Here is a 21463-nt window from a genome sequence, read left to right as displayed (position 1 = left end):
CATAAATAAAATTGATTACCGTAAAACGGGGTAACTTTGATCACCGGGATAACTTTGACCATCAATAATTTTTTCCACATTATCATCAATAACTCAGTCTATAGATGAATTTTTGTAAACTTTTTCTACGTTTGAAAGCCTATTAATCAAGTATCATATAGACAAACATTGGTTTGTACTTAAAATTGTTTTCTGTTAGTAAAAGTGCAATTTCAAAATCTTAAAATATCTATTTTTCCAAAGCTCGCCAAAAAAACAGCTTTCCTGATGATATCAAAACGCATTTAGAAGCAAACGGGTGGTTGAATGTGAAAGAACAGCTTTTATTCTTTGTATATGTACAGTTATAGTGCTATTCTTATAGTCATTTAATGATAAATTTTTGTTATTTAAAAAGTAAGAACATTTTCCAAGAGTAAGCCCTTATTGGATAAATGGATTGGAATACTATCAAATGATTAACTTTGAAGTAAATTTTAAATATAAATAGTTGGAGGGCCTAGGGAAATATGTGAAGGTGAAATTTCATTTGTATTTTGAAGTTAAAACTATTTTGCAATTATTATAATTTTTGCCCCTAGATGTATGCAGCATCATTGTTTTTTTCGATTATAATTTTTTTTAAAGAAAACGTCAAAAAGCCAGGTGAAATTGTTAAATTAGAATTTGTAAACAATTATGAAGGTGTTTTGTATCCTTTATGATCAAGAAAACTTGAAAATGGAGACTGATCAATGTAACCCCAAAGTATCAATTCCTGAACAGCGAAGAAATCGATTTTTAAATCAAATTCAAAGTAGTCCAATAAATTTCTGCAACCATGTTTTATGTTCATAGGAGTCCAGTACTGGTTTTAAAAATATGAAACATGCCACATTCCCCTTTCTGGAAAAATAATCGAAAAATATTGAAAAAAGTGATCAATATTATCACGGATTACGGTACCAATAATTTTGTAAATTGTGAGAAATTTCATTCCTGTTTTGTTTTGAATTAGGAAACATTTCGATGGAATTGCAATTCAAACACAAGAGCGAATTCAATACTCGCTTTAAGTTTGTATCAAATTTGTTCATAAGGTTATTTCTGACACTCTGTTCTTCTTATTTTGAATTCGATTGAAACATTTTCTATTTCCAAAGAAAGCAGGAATGAGGTTTTTATCAATTTACAACATTTTTGGTGATAAATTTTGATTTTTTGGAAGAATAATCCAAGAAAACATTGATTTGGTTTTTTTCCATAAAAACATTCGTCCAATAAAGAATGAAATCGCCTGTTGGGCAATAATGCGCCTCATTTTCAAACCAGCACCATTTTTGATCGCGAAAACAGATTTTTATGAAACTTGGTCGAGTACTAGATCAAATAAGGTACACCGGGGCAAGTGCAAACTCGGGGTAAGTGCAAACGTTCAACCTTTCTCTGTTACAAAAAAAGTAAAAAATATTTCTTCTTCTAGAAATTGTTGTTTAGACCCAAACAAACAATCTGACATAGATAAACTAAACTTTCTTTAAATTTTTCACTAAAAACACGGCATTGTTTGATCACACACGAATTCAAGTACATACTAGACATGAACAGTGTGTTTTTGTTTTGCATATTTTGACTACAAAAAAGGGCATTCAAATCCGAATTTTCGTTAAAAGGTGAGTGTTTGAGACCGATATTCAAGTGAAAGCAGAAAATTTATGATAAATTTTCAGTACACCCCGAAAGTTGTGAAAATAATATTCGCTCTTGTCAACCCACACTGTGGGGCAAGTGCAAACAACACTACCGGGGTAAGTGCAAACGCACCTTTAAGCCATGTTACATCAGCCATTTCAGAAAATTTATCACCAAAATGGTTCAGCATTATATTAAAATGGTCAGAAGGGGTTTCCAAAGTGTTGTATCTGAAGCGGATGTTCAAAGTTCCGTAATGCCTTAGTAAATGAAGGTCTTTTGCTTAAAACAACAGTCACCAAAAATGGAGATCCAAAAAGTTATCAATATTACAAGAAAACAGCAAACATATTAATCAAAGTTGATAAAACGTTCCGGAACATGTATTCAATTCATTTTAAGACCGATACACTGACTCATCTGTGAATTAGTTTGGAAAAAGTATTGCGTTTGCACTTGCCCCCATAAACGGGGCAAGTGCAAATTTTGAAATTTTTTCACAAAAGCACCGTTACTTTTTACCAACATTTTTTAATTTTTCACTTCCAACGGGAATTTGTTGAGAACTATTTTATTGATGCAACGAACGATAATTGATAATTTTTGAACATATACATATTTTTCTAGGACATGTGAAAGTTGAACTATGGTGAAAACCGTTTGCACTTGCCCCGGTGTACCTTACGTCTTTTTACAATCATTGTACAGTTCTCAAATTTTTGGAGCGTTAGTTGGACAGTTGAATAAATTGTGTGGACATTTCATGAGGACAAATATCAACCGAGACAGAACTTTCAGCTTGAGAAAGTTGGAATAGAGTGCGCTACTTCACGTGATTTCATTCTTTTTAAACGCAACTGTATGTTTTCAAGTAACCTAAAGTAATAAATCTTTATCTTCAAAAGGAGCACTCAAAGTTTTGGCTTAGAAAAGGTATTAAAAAATCAATACATTACTCTTATGTAACATTGGTAATCGATGCTGTTATCGGGGGTGCATACTTATGTTCCATATACTTATTTAAAAAGAAAAATTTAGCCCATTTGGTTCATTTCCCCGCACACTCATTAACACTTTTCATTTTACTTCCAAAGCATAATACTAAATCAAATGATTGTAAAATATCTACTGTTCCAATATGTGTCAAAAGTGCAACAAAAGCTTCCGGAAAACTTTATTTTTTCCCACCAGGCATCTGGCGCTGACTGCAAATTATGTTGTACGGCCGACAAAACAGCGATAAACAGGCATTTATCAAACATCATGCAATTCGATTATGCGGTCACTGTCGTATTTGTATAGTTAATCGATTGTTCGCCATTGTTCGGCACTATTCTTCTTTTATTCCCTGCTGTTGATCTCGACGATTATTATTATTATTATTATTTGTTGGCGACCCGCCCACGCAAACGATACCTATGGAGGTATAGAGGTTGTATGTGTACCTACTCGTTGGTTCCCATTCATTCATTTCGGTATCGCGATTTAATGTATGTTGTACGTCAAGTATACGGGCTGTTGAGATATTAATCTATGCTGGAAACAGCGGTGGTCGCGTCAACATAAATATGCTTCCGGATGATGTACAGACCACACCGCACGTGAGTTGGCAAACAGAGGCTCTGTGTTCTTCGGTATCTCTCACAGCACAAGTTTATAAATTACGCTTTCTGTGCCATGAAATTGGGCGGCGCGCATCATTATTGTATTAAATGTACGCTGGGCATTTATAATTTAATCAGCTTTATTTTGCTCATCGAACTTTTCCCAGTGTACGTGTTAATATATGTCCCTTCATTTGACGTAACTTTGTTTTGTTTTTTATTTAAATGGTGATGGGAATAAAATATTCGAGAAATATTGAATTAAACCTTTTTATGAGAAATTAGATAAGTATCATTAACAATGAGATAAGTCTTTTTCAATAACTCCAAGATTAAAAAAGAAGTTGTCATTCATTTTTAATTTTTTTTTTCGCTAGGAAAAAGCAATGATGATGAAATTCTTTCAACATTTTTTAGACGGTCGCCATGAAAAACAAAAAGAAAGCCTTCTAATTATATAAGCGATCTTAGATCTTGCTATTACTTAATAATTAATACTTCTAATTGATATGTATTTTACAGTTTATTTTTCGTATCCATGCAACTCCATAAACATAAATTATTCTATCTTTTATTAAGAACAATAAATTAACTATTATATAATAACATAATTATGTCAAAACATTGGAGAAATATCTAATAAACCCGTTTTGCTTTCAGAAATCTATTCATCCGAGATTACGAATTGATTCAGTGCTCCGATTCGACTCAGTAGCAATCAAACTGATGAGGTAACAGAATTCTCAAAGGATTTCGTTATGCTTCCAGTTTGTTTTTCATCCTTCGCTCGTGCTGTGGCTTGATTTCCTAAAATATATAGTGCATTACTCAACTTCTTTACGCGCAAACTGTCTGCATCTCAGTAAAAGTGAACGATTTTTGCCTCAACTCCATGTAGATATGCGTTGGATTATTTGTTCTCCTGTTATGTGTGCATTCTTTGTTTTCGTAACTACCTCTGAGAAAGATGAAACAAGGGGCTCTCGATTGCATATCTTAATAGCTTGGCCATGCATGGGAACTTCTGAACGGACATGAGCATTCAATTCTGCGGCGTCGCCGAGCGCGCCATGGCCATGGTGGTTTTAATCCGATCGGTATTCGTCGTAGGTCAGTTGTTTGTTGCGGTGTAATTTCAGCAAAATCAGGAGCACAATCAAAACGAGAACCAATATCAACGAGCCTATGACAATGGAAAAAGTGAGTAGCGACAGGGGCTCCGATTGGGGTGACAGATCGATGGTCGCATTTGTCGGTAACATGATTCGGAAGGAAATGGTGGCGACTTCCGAGGGCAGTTCATGTTCCGTTGCCGGGGTGGTGCTGCTGCTGGAATTATCACTTGGAGCTTCTCGTTTGGCGCGAACGTTCGAGCAATTTTCCTGAAAACAAATCGTGGAACGCAGATCGTCAATAGAGATGGTTTTTAAATGATGGATAAAAAAAGTTTTAAACCGTTGCCTATAAAGAAATTATTAAAAAACAAACTTTTGACAATTTCAGATTTACTTCATTGCTGTACAGTTTTATATGTATAGTTTTTTTGATACCGTCAACTGGGGCATACAACTTTTCAACTTCAATGGCTTCTTAATACTTAATGTCCACAGATAATCATACCGCTTGTACATCAAAAGTTTAAGGTTGATGGGACATCAAATTGACGTAGTCAGAAAAATTATTGGTTTGACCAGTTATTTTTTGATTTATAAAAACATGCGTTTTTGACCCTTTTAAGAAAAAGTGGTAAGTTGCAAAAAACTTTGTTTTAAAAGAAAAATCAAGTAAAAACGTTTGAAAATTTATATTTTTTGATATACAGTTGCGTTCAAAAAAGAATGAAATCGCGTGAAGCAGCGCAACCTTTTCCAAGTTTGACAAGCTGCTATTTCCCACTCGGTTGACATTTTTCCATGAAATTTTTACACGATCTAGTTCAAATATCTAACTATAGGGGAGAATGAGGATACTTGATCCCTGGGGATACTTGATTCCTTAGCTATATCTTGCAACTGGAATGTCTTACAAAGATCAAATGTTCTAGAAAAATGTGAAAAAATGAGCAAAATAACAATGCTTGTAGTTTAAAAAATTTTAACAAAATAATTGTTTGAGAAATTGAACTTTGTTTGAAAAATTTCACACAATGTAACTTGAAGATCTTTTTTCATCACTTTAAAATGTTCCTTACATGGGAAAATTATGAAAAAAATATTTGTTCCAATGTATCAATCGTTCGAGCGTAAAATGAACTTCATAATGCCATATTTTCAAAGTAATGGAAAACTCTCAACTTTTTTCAGAAAAAGTTTTCTAAAATGTTGATTATGGGTACAATTGATCCCCTAGAGTTGGGTACAATTGATCCCCTTTCCAAACGGCATATTCTTCTTCTGAATTGATCGTTATGATTGCTGATTACGAAATTACTAATATTTATCCAAAAACTAATATTTATCGAACAATTGTCTGAAGAAAAGAGCAAAAATAATTAATTTTGTCTTAATTATAAAAAAATGCACCTTTAAGTATGCTATGTTATTAGCGTTGAGACAAAGTTATAGAATTTTCTTCTTATGTCAGCTTATAATTGTGAAATGAGATTAAACACGACCAAAATAGTCAATTAACATTCTGACTTGGGGTTTTGTTTGATTTTTATACAAGGATTAGGGCCTCCTGAATAAAAGATCAAGTCTCCTTCAATAGGGGATCAAGTCTCCCCTAACTCCCCTTCCAAAAAGATATGGTGAAAATAAGAAAAGGGGATCAAGTATCCCCACTCTCCCCTAACGCTCTACAAAATTTGAAGTCTTCACAATGTCTGAAAACAAAGATACAGCTATTCTCGTAAAAAAAGGAAATTTGGAATTGCTTCACTAAATATCCTGTATTTTTGACTGTTTTCATTGAAATATCTAAAAATTCGGTCCAAAAATGTAAAAATGTTTGATATATGTTCCAAGCCAAGTTTCGCCAAAATCAATAAACGCGATTAAAAATGGTTCCGGGTTGAAAATGACGTTCATAATCGCCTAACAGGCGATTTCATTCTTTTTTGGACGGAAAACTACGTAATCCATGTATTCTAGGTTCTTTCTTTCACAAATTCAAAATTTATCACAAAAAATGTTGTAAATTGATAAAAACTTCATTTGTGATTTGTTTAGGAATAGGAAATGTTTGAAAAGAGTTCGAAATAAGAGGAACAGAAATTCAGAAATGACCTGCTAAATATACTGATAAACAAATTTGATACACAATTAAAACGAGTATTATATTCGCTCTTGTGTTTCTTTACGAGTTCTGTTCGAACAATTTCTATTTCTAAAAAAAAGCAGGAATGAAGTTGCTATCAATTCACAAGATTATTTGTGATAAGTTTCGATTTTGTGATAGAAAAAAACAAGAAAACATTGATTACGAAGTTTTCCATACAAACATCCGTCCAAAAAAGAATGAAATCGTCTGTTGGGCGATTATGAACCTCATTCTCAACCCGGCACCATTTATGATCGCGTTAATCGATTTTGACGACATCAAGATATTTCAATGAAAATAGTCAAAGATACTAGAAATTTAGTGAAGCAATTCCAAATTTCCTTTTTTTTACGAGAATAGCTGTATCTCTGATTTCAGACATTCTAAAAACTTCCAATTTTGTATAACGTTAGTTGGATAGTTGAACTAAATTGTGTAAAAATTTCATCAAAAAATATCGACCGAGGAAGAAATGGCAGATTGTCAAATTTGGAAGAGAGTGCGCAGCTTCACGAGATTTCATTCTTTTTTTTAACGCAACTGTATTTGTGATGAAATAACGCATAAAGCATCAATCGCAGTAAATTTTTGCATTGTTCGAATTAAATTTTTCATTTTTCTGTCAACAATGTTTTTAAAGAAAAAGCATAAGAGTGCTGTATACATTCAGGGGTAAAAAAATACTACTAGCTGAAATCATAAAAAAATATTTTTAAACGGATTAAAATTTGAAATTAAAAAATGCCCTGATGCAAAACAGTCATATGGAAACTAGATCTTTGATTTGCCTTGAACAGACTGGTATATAAATTATGAAAATATTTATTTGAAAAAAAAAATTGTTGATTGTCCGAAAAGCAGTGTTCGTATAGAAAGTTTTAACCATTTTTCGAAATCTGAATTCAATAAAAATTATTTAAAAATAGCAGGTTTTGTGGGCTAGAGCTTTCAGAAATTTTCCAGAAATGTTTTTGTCAAGGTTAAGTAAATCATTTAATTCATTGGTTATGCAAAGCTGTTTTTGAGGTTTTTTATTTTCATCCTACAGTTAAACAACTTTAAAATAAGCATCCAAAAACGAAAAAAAAAATAATATTTTGAATTTGTTTTTGCATACCTTCGAATATCTTTTCTGAGGTAAAAGTTAGGTTTAAAGTTTGTTTACATGAAATGTACTGCAAGAATCAAGGAACAGACCTTTGGCCTCAGTATGGGTAGCAAACTCTCCCCCCTTTTGGCTGAAGTATTCATGGGCGATTTTGAAACTGAGCTGGAGAAGAAAGGAAAACTCTTCCCTCGTGTTTGGCGCTACGTAGATGATATTTTTACTTCCGTAAAAGAACGCTATCTCCCATAGACACTCGAGCTTCTCAATAATCAGCATAGCTCGATCAAGTTTACGGTTGAAAAAGAAGTTGAGGCTAAAATCCCTTTTCTTGATTTGATGATTCAAAGAAAAGAGGATAATACCTTGAAATTTGGAAATTACCGTAAACCAACCTCAACTGATAGATACATCACAGTCGACTCGAATAATTTTGGTGCTCAAAAACAAGCCGCCTTCCACTCTATGGCATACCTGTTGTATCATGTTTCGATGGAGAAGCCTGAGTTTGAAGTGGAAAAGCAGAAAATGTACGAAGCCGGAACTGTGAACGGATATGACTATGATTTTGTTCGAAAAATCCTTTGCAAACACGCCGGAAAAAAGCATAGAAGCGATACAACTACCTTCAGACCGGAAAAAGAAGAATCTTACAGAGTTAGTCTACCATTTCTTCCGAAACTAACTAATGGTATAAGTAAGATTCTTCTACAACATGGATTGAAAACTGCGTACAAAAGTAGGAATACTTTGATTGATCGGCTGGTTTCACTTAAAAATAGGATTCCAGAAGAGGAGAGACCCGGAATTTACGAAATTCCATGTAAGAGTTATCCATCGATTTACATCGGCCAAACCCGCCGTAAATTTAAAGTTCGGCTCAAAGAACATAAGAATGCCGTTGAAAACAGAAGGATCAACGAATCGAGCGTGGCCGCCCACACAACAGAATTTGACCATTCCATTGACTGGGAAAAGGTCAAATTTAAAAAATGCGTCGATTAAATCTCCACTTTTCAACCTGATCAACCAAAAATGATGAATACATCAGCAGAGTAGGAAATTGATTACGTTAATTGTCGTCAAGTAATCAGTCGGACATCATCCTATAGATCAGTGGTTTTCAAACTTTTTTCCTCCACCGCCCCATTTCGCTTAATTTTTTAAGCTCAACGCCCCCCTAAACGAATTTTTGAAAAATCTTTAGAAAGAAAGCTAATTGGCATCATTGCAAAACCATAAGCTTTTGAAATTTTACTATAGTATAATTTGAAACGTTAAATGTAGCACATTTAAAAACTGTTATAATTGACTTGAGAAGACCGAAAAGCCAACGTATAACCATCAATTGTAGTAAGACAAAACACAAAATAAAATTGACCATAAAGACTGAAATAATTTTTTTTAATTTTTTCAGGACAAATACTTAAACTGGAAAACAAAAATAAAGACTTATAAAAAACTAGCTGACCCGGCAAACATTGTTGAGCCTGTTATTTTTGAGTATTTTTTTATATTTAAGCACTGTTCCTTAGTCAGACTTCCTTTTATGTGTATAAAAGCTAATGGATACCTTTGTATCAGAAAAAAAATCCAGAATTATGGTTCGTTATTCGAATTTCATTATTATAAGTTTATTCAAAAAACCGCTAATGGAATGGAATTTATCATACATAAATTAATATTCAAAACCGGCAGTTCGTGACACAAAAAACGCTCATACGATTTGCTCTAATAAGTTTGCTAACTTTTGTTTAGCGAACTTACTTTCTTGTTGAGGCAGCGTATAATAAAGTTCTGCTAATAATCAGTTCTGGTAACTTAAGAACGCTTAATCTATCAAGTTTCAATTTAGTTTTGCCATCATTCCTATTCAAAAACTCCTATCTGATGAAGTATTTTAAAATTGCTAAAGATAGGTTTGAACAGAAAATGGATCTTTTTTGCTGGAGTCGTCATAAACTGAGTTTTTTTTCGATTTTTTTTTACCTCTGTATTTAAATACATTGAAGTTTTCTTTAAGCATGATCGTCAGAATAGAAAAATTGAAAAATGGACTCGGAACATTTAAAGAATAATGAAAATAATTTAATTTTAATTTTTTTTTTTAATTATTTCAAATGTCTTTTTTTCGGACTTTGCACTAAATACACGAATTGAATCTTATTGTGAGAGCTAAGTTTGACAAATATTTAACAATTCAGAAAAAGTTTCTATCAATTTCATTTTACAGCAACACTTTTCTATTAAATATTATGTTTGAAAATGTCTTCGAAATTTGTGTCATCATTATCTTTTTATCAATTTTCAGTTAGGGATTGGCAAATTGCACTAAGAATTAAAGAATTTAGAAAAAAATAAGAATTTAAACATTCTTGTATTTAGATTATTTTTATCTTAACAGGCAAACCCTGAATGAAAGTAAATCTAGTTTGAGTATTTGGAATAGAAATTCAAAATATTCACAAATTACTTAATTTTATAGTTTATGATCGTAAGATAAGAAACTGTAATCCAGACAGTTCAATTAATTCTGGATTTTATTGTTAATTTGAATCAATATCCTAAATTAGGCTTTATGAATCTAGATTTTCAGTTATATTGAAACGTTAATTTAAAAGCTGGATTTTCGTTGATCTTGATTTTTTTTTGATCGAATTAATGTGTGTATATTCTTTAATTTACTTATGCTTGACAGATTGTTTTTTTAGATCTTATATCCGGTACGAAACTTTTTTTTTTGTATTTTTGTTTATTGGTTCAGATTTTTCTCTATACTTAAATGTTCGAAATTTTAGGTGGCATGCTTTTTACTTAAAATTTAATTTTTATATTCTTTCAAGTTTTTAGTACATGATGTTATTATTGATTACGATCCTGTTTTCTGACTTTTGAAACTGAGAGTTGGATCTAATATCAAGATAAAGTCCTATAAAGCTAAAATTTTCAAAAGTTCCGTTTAACCACTGAGCATGAAAGGTAGTGTGGATTTTCCAATGTTTCGTGATCCTCCAATCCGTTTTTATGATAATGATTCAATTTACTTGGAATCACTAAATTGATAACCTTCAATTCTCAAACTAACTGGATAAAATCAACAAAAAATAAATTAAGGTGATCTTTCACCAGTTATATGACTTTCTATTGGTGTTACCAAAACTCATCAAAAATGATTTGAAAATGAAATGTTTCAATTCAATCTCATTAAGTTGTTTTGAGTCTATTGGAAATTTTACAGCCATATTGCTTGAGTTGCTAAAAGAATATGACATTTCAAAAAAATTAACGGTGACTTCTAAAATAAAACTTCTAAAAAACCTTAGAATTGCCTTGATTCTGATGCAAAAAATTACAAATTTTGTCAATATTCTTCGTACAGGCTTTGCTATGCTTCGTAGTTGCGGAACCCCATAGGGAAAATCACATCCAAGTATCCATTTCACTGGTGCCACGTGAAAAGTACACTTGCAACGAAAATGGGCGCCAAAACTTCCTATCGAGAGATGGATGAACATCAGTAAGCCTTGATTGCTTTTGGCGCCTTCCTACTCTGGGTGATTCGATTGAAAAAAAAAATGGAAATTGGGTGCCATGACTTTTATTTGATACGAATAAAAACTAATAATTAATTTTCAAATTCCACAAAAACATTTTCGAAATTAGGGGCCGTTCACATACCACGTGGACAACTTAGGGGGAGGAGGGGGCATGGAAATGTCCACGCTTGTCCATGGAGAGGGGGGTAGGGGGTTGGGTCATGTCCACGTGGACATACTTACTTTCAAAATATTTTCTAAAGGTGAATAAATATTAAGATGTTTAAATCAAAATCTTCAAATGGCAAAGATTTCCAGTTTTAATTTACACAAATAGTAGCTACTTGAAAGCAAGTGATAAATATGATAATTTAGAAAGATATTTTTTTTTAATTATTATCAGCAAATTTTTATTCGGTTATTTCAAAACCAGCCATTTCCATAACAAAAAGGCAAAAAGTATTGTTTTCTTACTGTCAAATTATAGGTATTTAAAAAAAACTATTTCAAATCTGTCCACGTGGACATCCAGGGAGGGGGGTAGGGGTTAGCCAAATGTCCACGCTTGTCCACGGAGGGGAAGGAGGGGGTCAAAAATCTCATTTTTCTGTCCACGTGGTATCTGAACGGCCCCTTATCTCTCCGTTGTGTTATTCTTCGCGTGAAGACAAACGCAACAAAAAAAATCGCATGCAAATCGGATGATCCAGTGAAGAGTTATGCGTGTTCGCACATTTCTGTATGGTCTGTCTCTCTCCCTGTTTTATATATATAAGATCACCTATCAAAATTTTGGTTAGCAGAATTCTTTACTAATTTGCAATTTGCCTTTTATTTTTCACAAAATATTTACTGATAATTTGGTAAAATCGTATTATAAGTATTTTAAATAGTATCATTTCTTGATAAAATAAATTTCAACTTTTTATTTATGGCAATTGTGGACTAAATCTGAATACTATTTTTTCACGGGTCTGGTTTCAAAAACTTTATCCGAAAATTTAGTAAAAATCGGAAATCTTTAATGTTTGATCATGAAAAACTGCCGTATTTCATTTCTTTATCGATTGAATTAAAGATCAGCAGATCAGAACTTTAAATAAAAGATCCTTTGAATTGTTAGCATTCTCACCGTCATAGTCATCATTCATAGATTCTGTTCGAAAGATTTTTTGTCAATTTACAAGAGAAAATTTTAAAAATTTTCAGGCATTGTATAAACTTTAGAATTTATCAAATTCATGTGACCTAGTACACATTGCCATTCAAAATTTATGCTTCTTAGTTCAACCAAAAATAAACTTACAAAACCATATCAATAAACAGATCGTATGCGAAATCTTTCATAATTAAAAAATAATCTATCTGTGATTGTGACTTACAGAGACAAAAACTTGATTAACAACTCTGTGAGTTTACAGATATTTGTCCTCAACCAGGCCATAATTTGATTTTCGGAGTTCTTCAAAGTCGTTTCATTGTTGGGCATTGAACGTACTAGTTGTCATTTTAATTCTAAGTTGTTCCGTAATTTGTGAAAATGTAAATTTAAAAAGGATCCCACCGCCCCCCTGAACCCTTATAACGCCCCCCAAATTTCAAAGTTGAGCTCACCGCCCCCCTAGAAGCTCTCAACGCCCCCAAGGGGGCGATAGGGACCACTTTGAAAACCACTGCTATAGATGTTCATCATCGAGCCCGAAACCGGTCGATAAAAAAATGTAATTTTAAACCCCTTTTCCGTTAAGTAAGAAAGTTGAGTGTCGTGTCCTGTAATACTTCGTGTGTTTTGTGTCTAGTAAAAGTTCTTACGTGAGTACATGTCATTTAAAATGAAAATTTTTGTTATCCCGTACAAATTTCCATACAAAATTGAACTCGTTGCGCTAATTTAGGACTGAATGAATCGCTTCCAAAATTGCTAGTGCTATTTGTGACAATAGAAACATAAAAAAGTTATGGGAGGTGTAAAAATGTATAAATTTGAAATTTTCATACAAAGCTTGCAGCGGTCGAATCTTAAGTTGTACAATAAAATTATACTTTTTTTGAGAATATACATAAGTCATTGATTTATAAAATTGGACAAAAAAAGCTGTAAAAATTAAATCATTAACAAGTGGAATACATTTTTTTTAACACAAGTCGATATTACTCTTCATTCTGGTAATAAAACATGGTTGAGCGATTTCAGATTTCTTAACATCATGACTCAGCATAAAAGAACCGAAAGAAAATTCTGAGTTTTAAAACTTTGAAAAATAACACCAAACATCGACAAATTGAGCTTCGGTTAGAGCTTGCTATCAAACATCAATCAACGACAAATAGAGTCTTTTTAATTGTAAAATAACAGTTTATATTACAAATGCCATACGATTTATGTAAATTAGCTTAAGAAATTCTATCCCAATAAAAGTAAATATTTTAAAAACTGTAAAATTTATCCTGAATCAAGACTGTAAGCTGTTACGTAAATTATTTCTTAATATTCTTAATGATCTCACACGGAACTCAAATTTATGAACCTTTAAACTGTGGAATGCATTAATCGTATGGTTTTCCCTTCTTTAATTTAATCGCCTAAAATTTACGTCTTTTACGTTTATTTTGCTTCTCTAAAGAAAATTATCTATCAAATTTATTCAAAGTTGCTCACTTCTGCTTTAACACTCAAAGACCTTACGTGTTTTATAGTGTTAATTGAAACGAAAAAAAAACACGTTACAAAATATTATAGAATACAGTAATACAGGGCCGTAGGAAGAAGCGACTCATGGGGGGGGGGGGGGGGGTTTTGGTGACTGATTTTTACCTATGATATTTTGCCCAACAACGTACAAAAAAAAATTATATTTGTTACTATTTAAATGATTATTCATTTTTAAGTTTTCACTAAGAGTTTTTGTATTAAAACGTAACTTTAGAAAAATGGTCCTTAGCCTAAAGGGTGTGCTAATTTTTTTTTATGAAACCTTTAGAAACAAAATATGAAATTTGCTTTCATCGAAAGTTAAAATTTAAGAATTTGTTTAAGAGTCTGGTAAGTCGAAGCATAAAATAAGTTCTTTTTAAGCTAGTCTTCAATTAATTAAAAAATCGTATTCTATGCTTAAATCATATAAGCCCAATCTTCCTAACTCTTTTGCAAATTCCAAGAATTTAACCTTTGAAGTAAATAAATAAAAAACTAAAAAAAAACAGTAAGCAATAACAAATTTTCGGATCAAATTTCCTCGATGCAAACTTGAACTAAATTTATGATTTCAGTTCGAAATTCACTTTTAAAAAACTTCAATATCAATATTTTGCATGAAAAAAAAACATAGAAAATTTACTCAAATTCTACTTAATATCTGTGATTTTCAGCTGAGTTGTGTGTACAAACTTCTTCTGATTAAAATAAATTTAGTCTGGAAATCAGTGATTGAATTTTGCTGAGCATGAGTTGATCAACCATCTCTCGCTCAACGCTTTACTCGGAAGCAAAGGTTGCTTTGAGGCAGCGAAAACGACAAAACCGATGATGTATACGCTCTCAACATGGCCGCCTTCATGAAGCAATATACATTCGAGGCAGCGAATCCAAAAAACCAAACGAATGGCTCTCACTCTTCTCCTGTCACAACCTTGAGGGAACCGAATTCAAAAGGCAGAGCAAACCCGAGTTTCCTCGTTTGTGCCTGGATCGAATGCGTGAGGTTTTTCTGCTATTGCTATTATTGCACAGCAACCGCACGCAGGCAGCTAGTTTTTTCATTTCTTTTTCTTCCCCCCTCTTTCACCATACGTTGCGGGCCGTGCAACGCAATAAGTTCGGTTGTTTTTGTTGTTGCCTCAACCTTTGCGGTCGGCTCGAGTTATTCAAATTCAACAACGTAAATGAGTATGTGTGCCTCGTCTTCTTCATGCATCATGTAGCAACCGAACGTTGAGAGAGTTCGTTCGGGGCAGCAAACGGATAGTGTCTCTCAGAGCAGATCCTCCTCATGGGGGGAGGTTTGAATGAATGTATATGTATCGTCTCCTGTATAGCTATGCGAGGCCTCAAAGTGTGTATTTTGAATGCCTCTGATGAGAATATTGGTGAGGATTTCAATCACTGCTGGAAATTGACAAGCAAATTTTTATGTTCATGTTCTCTTTTATGTTGATTGAAAAACTCGTTCACTCATTCCTGAATTTTAAATCTGAATACTAAACCTGAATTCAAGAATTGAACTGTTTTCGAATTTCTATACCATTTCTGAAATGTACAAAAAATACGATTTCCGGATCTGAATTCCAGATCAGAATTTTATGAGCCAAGTTTAAGAGCCATCATTCATGAATCTTTCATTTAAGTATGGCTGGTTTAATCTTAATTAATTTTTTCAATTATTTATTTTTAATCTGTATTGTGAATCAGAATTCAAATGTGAATTTCAAGTGATGAATCTAAATCTGAGTTTTCAATTTTGGACCGCCACTTAGAAGCTGTTGTTTAAATTTTGTTTTAGAATAAAGTTTGAGAACATCGATTACAAATGTATACAAAATTCTTTTTTTTCATATTGGTAAAATAATTATCAAAATATTGAAAATGCAAATGATTTTCGAAAAACATTATTCAAATTTGATATGAAATGCAAAACCGAATCAGGATTTCAAAGCAGCTTTTCATTCCTAATTTCTTATGATTATTCGAACTGAAAATCAAGAATCCTAAACATGATACAGAATCAGAAATACGAAAATATGTAGAAATTCAATTTTGGTCATGGGAATATAGAATCAGAACCTCCAAAATGGGTTTTATTTAAAATTAAATATTCAGACCTGAATTTCTATGATAAGGTTGCCAGATTGTCCGACAAATAATATAAATATGCCCGGATATTTAATATAAAATTTGGGAAAATCCGGTCTAACCCGGTTGCCCGGATTTCATTGGAAAAGCCGGGTTTGTTCTCATTCTCATTTTAAATCAAACTTTAAAAAACAAATTGAGTTGTAAAATATTTTTCAGGAAAGGTTTTTTCAATTTTTTATTCATGATTTCGATGAGCAGTTCCTAAGTTTTGATAAAAATTGCCCGATATTGCCTGGATTTTGGTAGAAAATTTTGAAATCAAATACCCGGTTTTTCCTGGTTTTTACATAAAACAGCCCGGATTTGTTCGGCCCGAATACGTGCTGAAAAAACTCTGACAACTTTAGTCTATAAACAAGCGAGCAAATTTTGAAAAACTGTAGCAAAATTTTGAACTTGGGATGGGTTTTTGAGGTTTTGGCAATAATTTTTAGTCTAGAATGTTTTTCTTGAATATACTTGCTCTATTATCATAATTTGATTATGGATTTAAAATTTTGAGTGTAGAGTAGAATACCTCGCTTGCATTTTAGGACCCTCATGGGGGGGGGGGGGGTTTAACCCCCAAAACCCCCCCCCGTTCCTACGGCCATGCAGTAATACATTTTTTTAAAGTTGCCTCGACATTTTCAATACCTATACCTCAAAAACCTTTAAACTTAGTGTGAAATAAATAAAGTTCTACTATCTAATAAGATAAGGTGTCCTATTATGTCTGAGTACGATTTTGATACAACCCTGATCATTCCGGATGACATTCAAAAAGCTAATTTCTGCTGTGTGTTGTTGTTTACAGTTCAACTTATGAATCTATGTATCGTGAGCTTCAGTTTTCATAAATTTTGGGAAAAAGAGAAGCATTTTCCCGGAGAACCGCACAAATATTGTGCACAAATGGTGTCCTTTTCTCAACATTACGCTGAGTCAGTTGGGAAAAATGGAAGAAGGAAACATTAGAGCGGTCCGAAATGCAATTCGGAAGTATGGAGAGGAACGCAGCTTCATGTACAGAAAAAAATGTCCACCGAGTCCGGTAGACAAAACTTTGGACCGGAATGTCATTCGTGCTTGTCTCAGTTCAGGATGTTTTCGATAAAAAAAAATCAATCACAGGCCTACGATTGACTGGAATCTAATTTTTTAATAATCCACTGTAAAATGAGACTACAGAGAACATAAAAAAATATTTAAATTTGAATTTGCTCCTTATTTGTGATTATACTGTTCATTTAAAATTATGCTTAAACATAATGGGACAGCTTGTAGACACTTCAAATAATCAACAAGGCCAAAGCTGTTTGAATTTTAAGAACCGACATTTTGAGGCTGGGATCTTGTTTTTTAAACTGTTGGATTAAGTTCTTTCCGAACGAAATAAAGCCAAACGAAATTAAATTACACAAATAACACACGACGTATTACAGTACACGACACTTAACGTTTTTACTTTTTGTCGAACGGGTTACGGGCTCGATGTTGGCCATCTACAGGACGATGTCCGACAGGTCGGGAAACATCGAACCCGAAACTGGTTCGACAAAAAGTAAGAACGTTAAGTGTCGTGTCCTGTAATACGTCGTGTGTTATTTGTGTAGTTAAATGTTCTTACGTTGGCACAACCCACTAAAATGAGCGAAATTAAATTGTTCCTCTTTTGGTAATCTCACGGGATCGCCCAACAATACTGAAGTTTGTTTGGCATAAAAGCTATATTTGTTCACTGTAACTTTTGTATAAAACTTTGGAAGTAGATCAAAGTAGTCAAAGTCAACTACTTTTCATGAGAAAACTTTCAGAAATCGGTTCATATTTCACAAACCATTTTTCGACTTTTTCAATGATATTCAGGTAAAACTGGGGATACTCGATCCCCTTTCCTTATTTTTATCATATCTTTTTGAAAGAAAATTTGCAATTCGCCGTCTTTTGCATTTTCTGACAGCTTGTAATTTCAAGTTGATATGTTCCGAAAGATTCATTCAGAAGAAAAAATATATCTTTTTGGACTCTGTGGATCAATTGAACCCATAATATACATTTTTTGTTAGGGACGAATGCCTCCTGTGGAGTTAATCCCATAAAAAAAACATACATTTTGAAAAAAATTTCTCAAAAATATTGAGAGTTGGCTATTGCTTTTAAAATATGGAATTATAAAGTTCATATTATACATATTGGAACCAATATTTTTATAATAGTTTTTTCATGTGGGAAACATTTTGAAGTGATAAAATCTTCAAGTCCCATTTTGTGAATTTTTCGAACGAAGTTCAATAACACAAAAATTCAAATTTCAAAAATTAGTTGAAAGAACAATATTGTTGTTTTGTTCTATCCACCACTTTATTTAGAACATTTGATCTTTGTAAGACATTCCGGTTTCGATATAATCAAATATCCCCAGGGATCATATATCCTTATTCTCTCCCATCGATCTCAGGACCATCGAAAAAAATCACTGAAAAACACTCAAGTGGTTGGTGGAGTACTAAGAGTACTATGGAATTTATGAAACGAACAACTCTAGCGGCTAGTCTTCAAAGTTTTGAATAACAATTTATCACAGCGCATTTTTTCGGTATCCCTCAAAACCCCAACTTGAAACAAACTCACCACCAAGCACTCGCGTCGATCGACGCACCCAATGATGCGAACCCGTAGAACCATCTCGTCACCACTTCGCATCCCCTGGAACATGGCCGCCCGGAATGCCAAGCGATAACTAAGCGGTGATTCCAGTACGGGAGCCAGTGGAACGATAGCTCGCATGGTTGGATTCAAACAACCGGCTGTCGTTATCAGGTTGGCAGAGTTGAGCACACTTCCCGTGGTGGACAGCCGCTGCATGATCACGTCGGACAGTCGGGTAAAGTTCCATCCTGAAATGGGTCGTTGGTCTGTTGAATGATGGTTGTGAAGGTTTGTCGGTGATCTAGCTTACCATCACCATTGCGCACTTGAGTTCGGAGAACCATTTCTTCGCCTAGGGTCACGGCACCTCCAGGTTCTAGTGTGCGGGTAAAGGCTCCTCCGTTGTCTTGCCTGCGTAGTAAGACTAACTGAGAACGAAATGGTCGTTGAGAACCTCCGAAAGCGAATGTCGAGGAGGAGCTCCTAGCTTGAGCATCGTTGCTAACACCAAGACGCACTGCATGAGTTCTTGCCACTACCCGTTGCTGTATTCGACACTGAAGGGTAAGGATGGGATCGGCTGCTGTTCGCATACCGGTTATTTGGGGAAACCGAAGTCTTAGACACATTTCCCGAGAATTGGTACCACACTGTTGCACTCCACATCTCGAAAAATCACCAGAATTTATATCGATTAGAAGTCGCGATTGCTGCACCCGAACGCTACATCGCGCTAAATCGTTATCGTTAGCAATGTCGACGAGAGGTGTTCCTTCGATGGGACTCTGCAGCGTAAGAGTCGATCTGAAGAATCCTCCGTTGTTTTGAAGACACGTGAGGTCGTTCAGCTGAAGTCGTATGGGGGTACGAGCGCCATTAGGTAATTCGTCCCGTAGGGATCTTCCTATTGATGGTACCTCGTCACGGAGGGATCTACCAACCGATGGGAGATATGTGTTTGAAGGTGGATCGTACCGATATCCTCCGTTATCGATTGTTACCGGATTCTGAAATCCTTCATCGGCGAAGGGTGGTGCCGGTGAGCTGGGAGGGTCATACTGATATCCTGGTTCAGTTGTAACGACCAAAATTTCATCACGTTGTGGTGGTTGCTGGGGAGGCGGCAGGTAGTCATTTACAGGAGGCTCGGAGTAGTCCGGAATGTCCTGTTGTGGCGGATTATTATTCGGCGGCAAATATGCGTTGTCAATCGAAGGATATTCATCGGCAAATGGTGGCAGCTGTGGAGGGGGCAGTGAGTCATCAGGATAACTGTTCTCCGGTGGAAGATAAGCGTTGTTTGGCGGTTCATAAAAATATCCTTGCGAGTCACTTTGGGGCTGCGGTGTGGTGCTGAACGATTGGCGATTAATTATCACTTCTGGCACTTGGGTGGATGACACAAAGATGTCTCTTCTCGGTGGAACTAGAGCTCTTGTAATGCTGTTTGAAAAAATATCACAACGCACAACTTCTATAAAAATGAAAACCAAACAAAACTTAAGAACCGCCATTGTTTCCCGACTTAGATCATTTTAGTTCCGAATTCAAAGCTGAACTGATGAAGGTTTCCAAAAGAATAACCTTTATAAGAGTACCTAATAGAGCAATGCTTCCAAAAATCTGCATACAGTTGATGACGACGATCACGGAGTAACAGTTTCCTATACAAATATTTCGAAACTACTTAATAGCATTACCCTGCTCTGATTAAGGGAGAGCCATGCGAAATCGAACCACACATTAAATGTGCTTCGTGAAAGATTTCAACCACGCTTGGCGACGAACTTGCTACTCTGTAGAACACTTTGGAAGCGATTTGGTAAACAAATTAAGTCATTTTACTCACTTCACTTTCCGTAACAATGTCAATCGTGATCGGCAGCTTGTTTCTCAAAACTTAATGAAGAAAAAAGATTGGACACTCAACCTGAGTCGCTTCCGATTGGCGTCAACGAAAGAATTCATTTTGGCTTTCTTCGAATAGTTGAAAGACAAACAAAAAAAAAACGTTCGAATGCGTGCAGTGCCCGACTTTGGTTGAGCTGCTTATTGACTGCTGGATCCGGAGACAGGGATCCGGTGTAGAGTGGAGAGATGACCTTCACAGTCCAACTGCACCATGGGGAATATACTGTTGGCCGCGTCAATGGCGAAACTTGATTACTGCCGCTAAAGATGCTCTTTGACACCTAGACCTGCTCTGCCTTTAAAAGGAGGGAATAAATGACCGCACGATCGAGACATGTAACACACGAAATTCGTTGCGACGCGACCGGCTGCTCATTGAAATATGGGAAGCATAATTGAGGATGGCCGATGAAATCGAAACTGTTAAGAATGGTTGAAAGCGCACGACGCGACTTTCGTGGTTTCACTTTTATGGCTAGACTCCGATCTCTCCCGCTGTGAATGCGGATCATCAACCAAAAATCATGAACCACCAACCAGCGGCCATTGAGAGGCGTGCAATTTGACGTGAAGAATGATTGTGTCGCTCAATAAGGGCTGCGGATGGAAACGCGAATATTTTTATTTATTTATTCAGATGGTTTGCTCGAGGTAGGTCCATCTCTCTGTGCTCATCCCGGTGATCGATTACGTTAGGTCCAGTCGAGGCCGCCGCCGGCTGTTATCATAATTGGCATGTCCTCTTGAGACTTCAACTGTTTGCAATGTTCGGACAACTCAATTTTTAAAAACCACTTGTATGACCGGGGTGATTTAACCTTCGATTGACACACTTTTTAAGAATTCCATATCGATGTGTTTGTACTCACTTAAAGATGTCCTCAAAAATGAT

The 21463-nt window shown here is 34.6% G+C and overlaps 2 protein-coding genes across 12 annotated transcripts in view; both read right to left on the bottom strand.

The window, feature by feature from the left end:
- The window catches only part of LOC129746575 (bcl-2-related ovarian killer protein-like), a 157328-nt gene that overhangs the window by 18875 nt on the left and 116990 nt on the right, over window positions 1–21463 (bottom strand). The gene's annotated exons all lie outside the window — the stretch shown is intronic.
- LOC129746573 (uncharacterized) lies at window positions 3979–20198 on the bottom strand. Its single transcript, XM_055740279.1, has 3 exons — window positions 18971–20198; window positions 18643–18908; window positions 3979–4657 (listed from the first exon to the last, which is right to left on the bottom strand). Exons 1-3 carry the CDS (start codon window positions 20172–20174, stop codon window positions 4361–4363), a joined length of 1767 nt encoding a protein of 588 aa, XP_055596254.1. The 5' UTR covers window positions 20175–20198; the 3' UTR covers window positions 3979–4360.

The sequence above is a fragment of the Uranotaenia lowii genome, chromosome 2 (assembly GCF_029784155.1).
Source record: "Uranotaenia lowii strain MFRU-FL chromosome 2, ASM2978415v1, whole genome shotgun sequence".
Lineage (NCBI taxonomy): Eukaryota > Metazoa > Arthropoda > Insecta > Diptera > Culicidae > Uranotaenia > Uranotaenia lowii.
This window is presented reverse-complemented; position numbering and strand designations above follow the sequence as displayed.

Bases quoted from the DNA above. Each gene is read 5' to 3' on its own strand.
- LOC129746573 (XM_055740279.1), bottom strand. From the start codon at position 20,174: ATGGCGGTTCTTAAGTTTTGTTTGGTTTTCATTTTTATAGAAGTTGTG. The intron at 18,909-18,970 runs GTAAGCTAGATC...GACCCATTTCAG, and splicing joins TCAAGTGCGCAATGGTGATG to GATGGAACTTTACCCGACTG. The intron at 4,658-18,642 runs GTGAGTTTGTTT...ATTTGTTTTCAG, and splicing joins ATCGACGCGAGTGCTTGGTG to GAAAATTGCTCGAACGTTCG.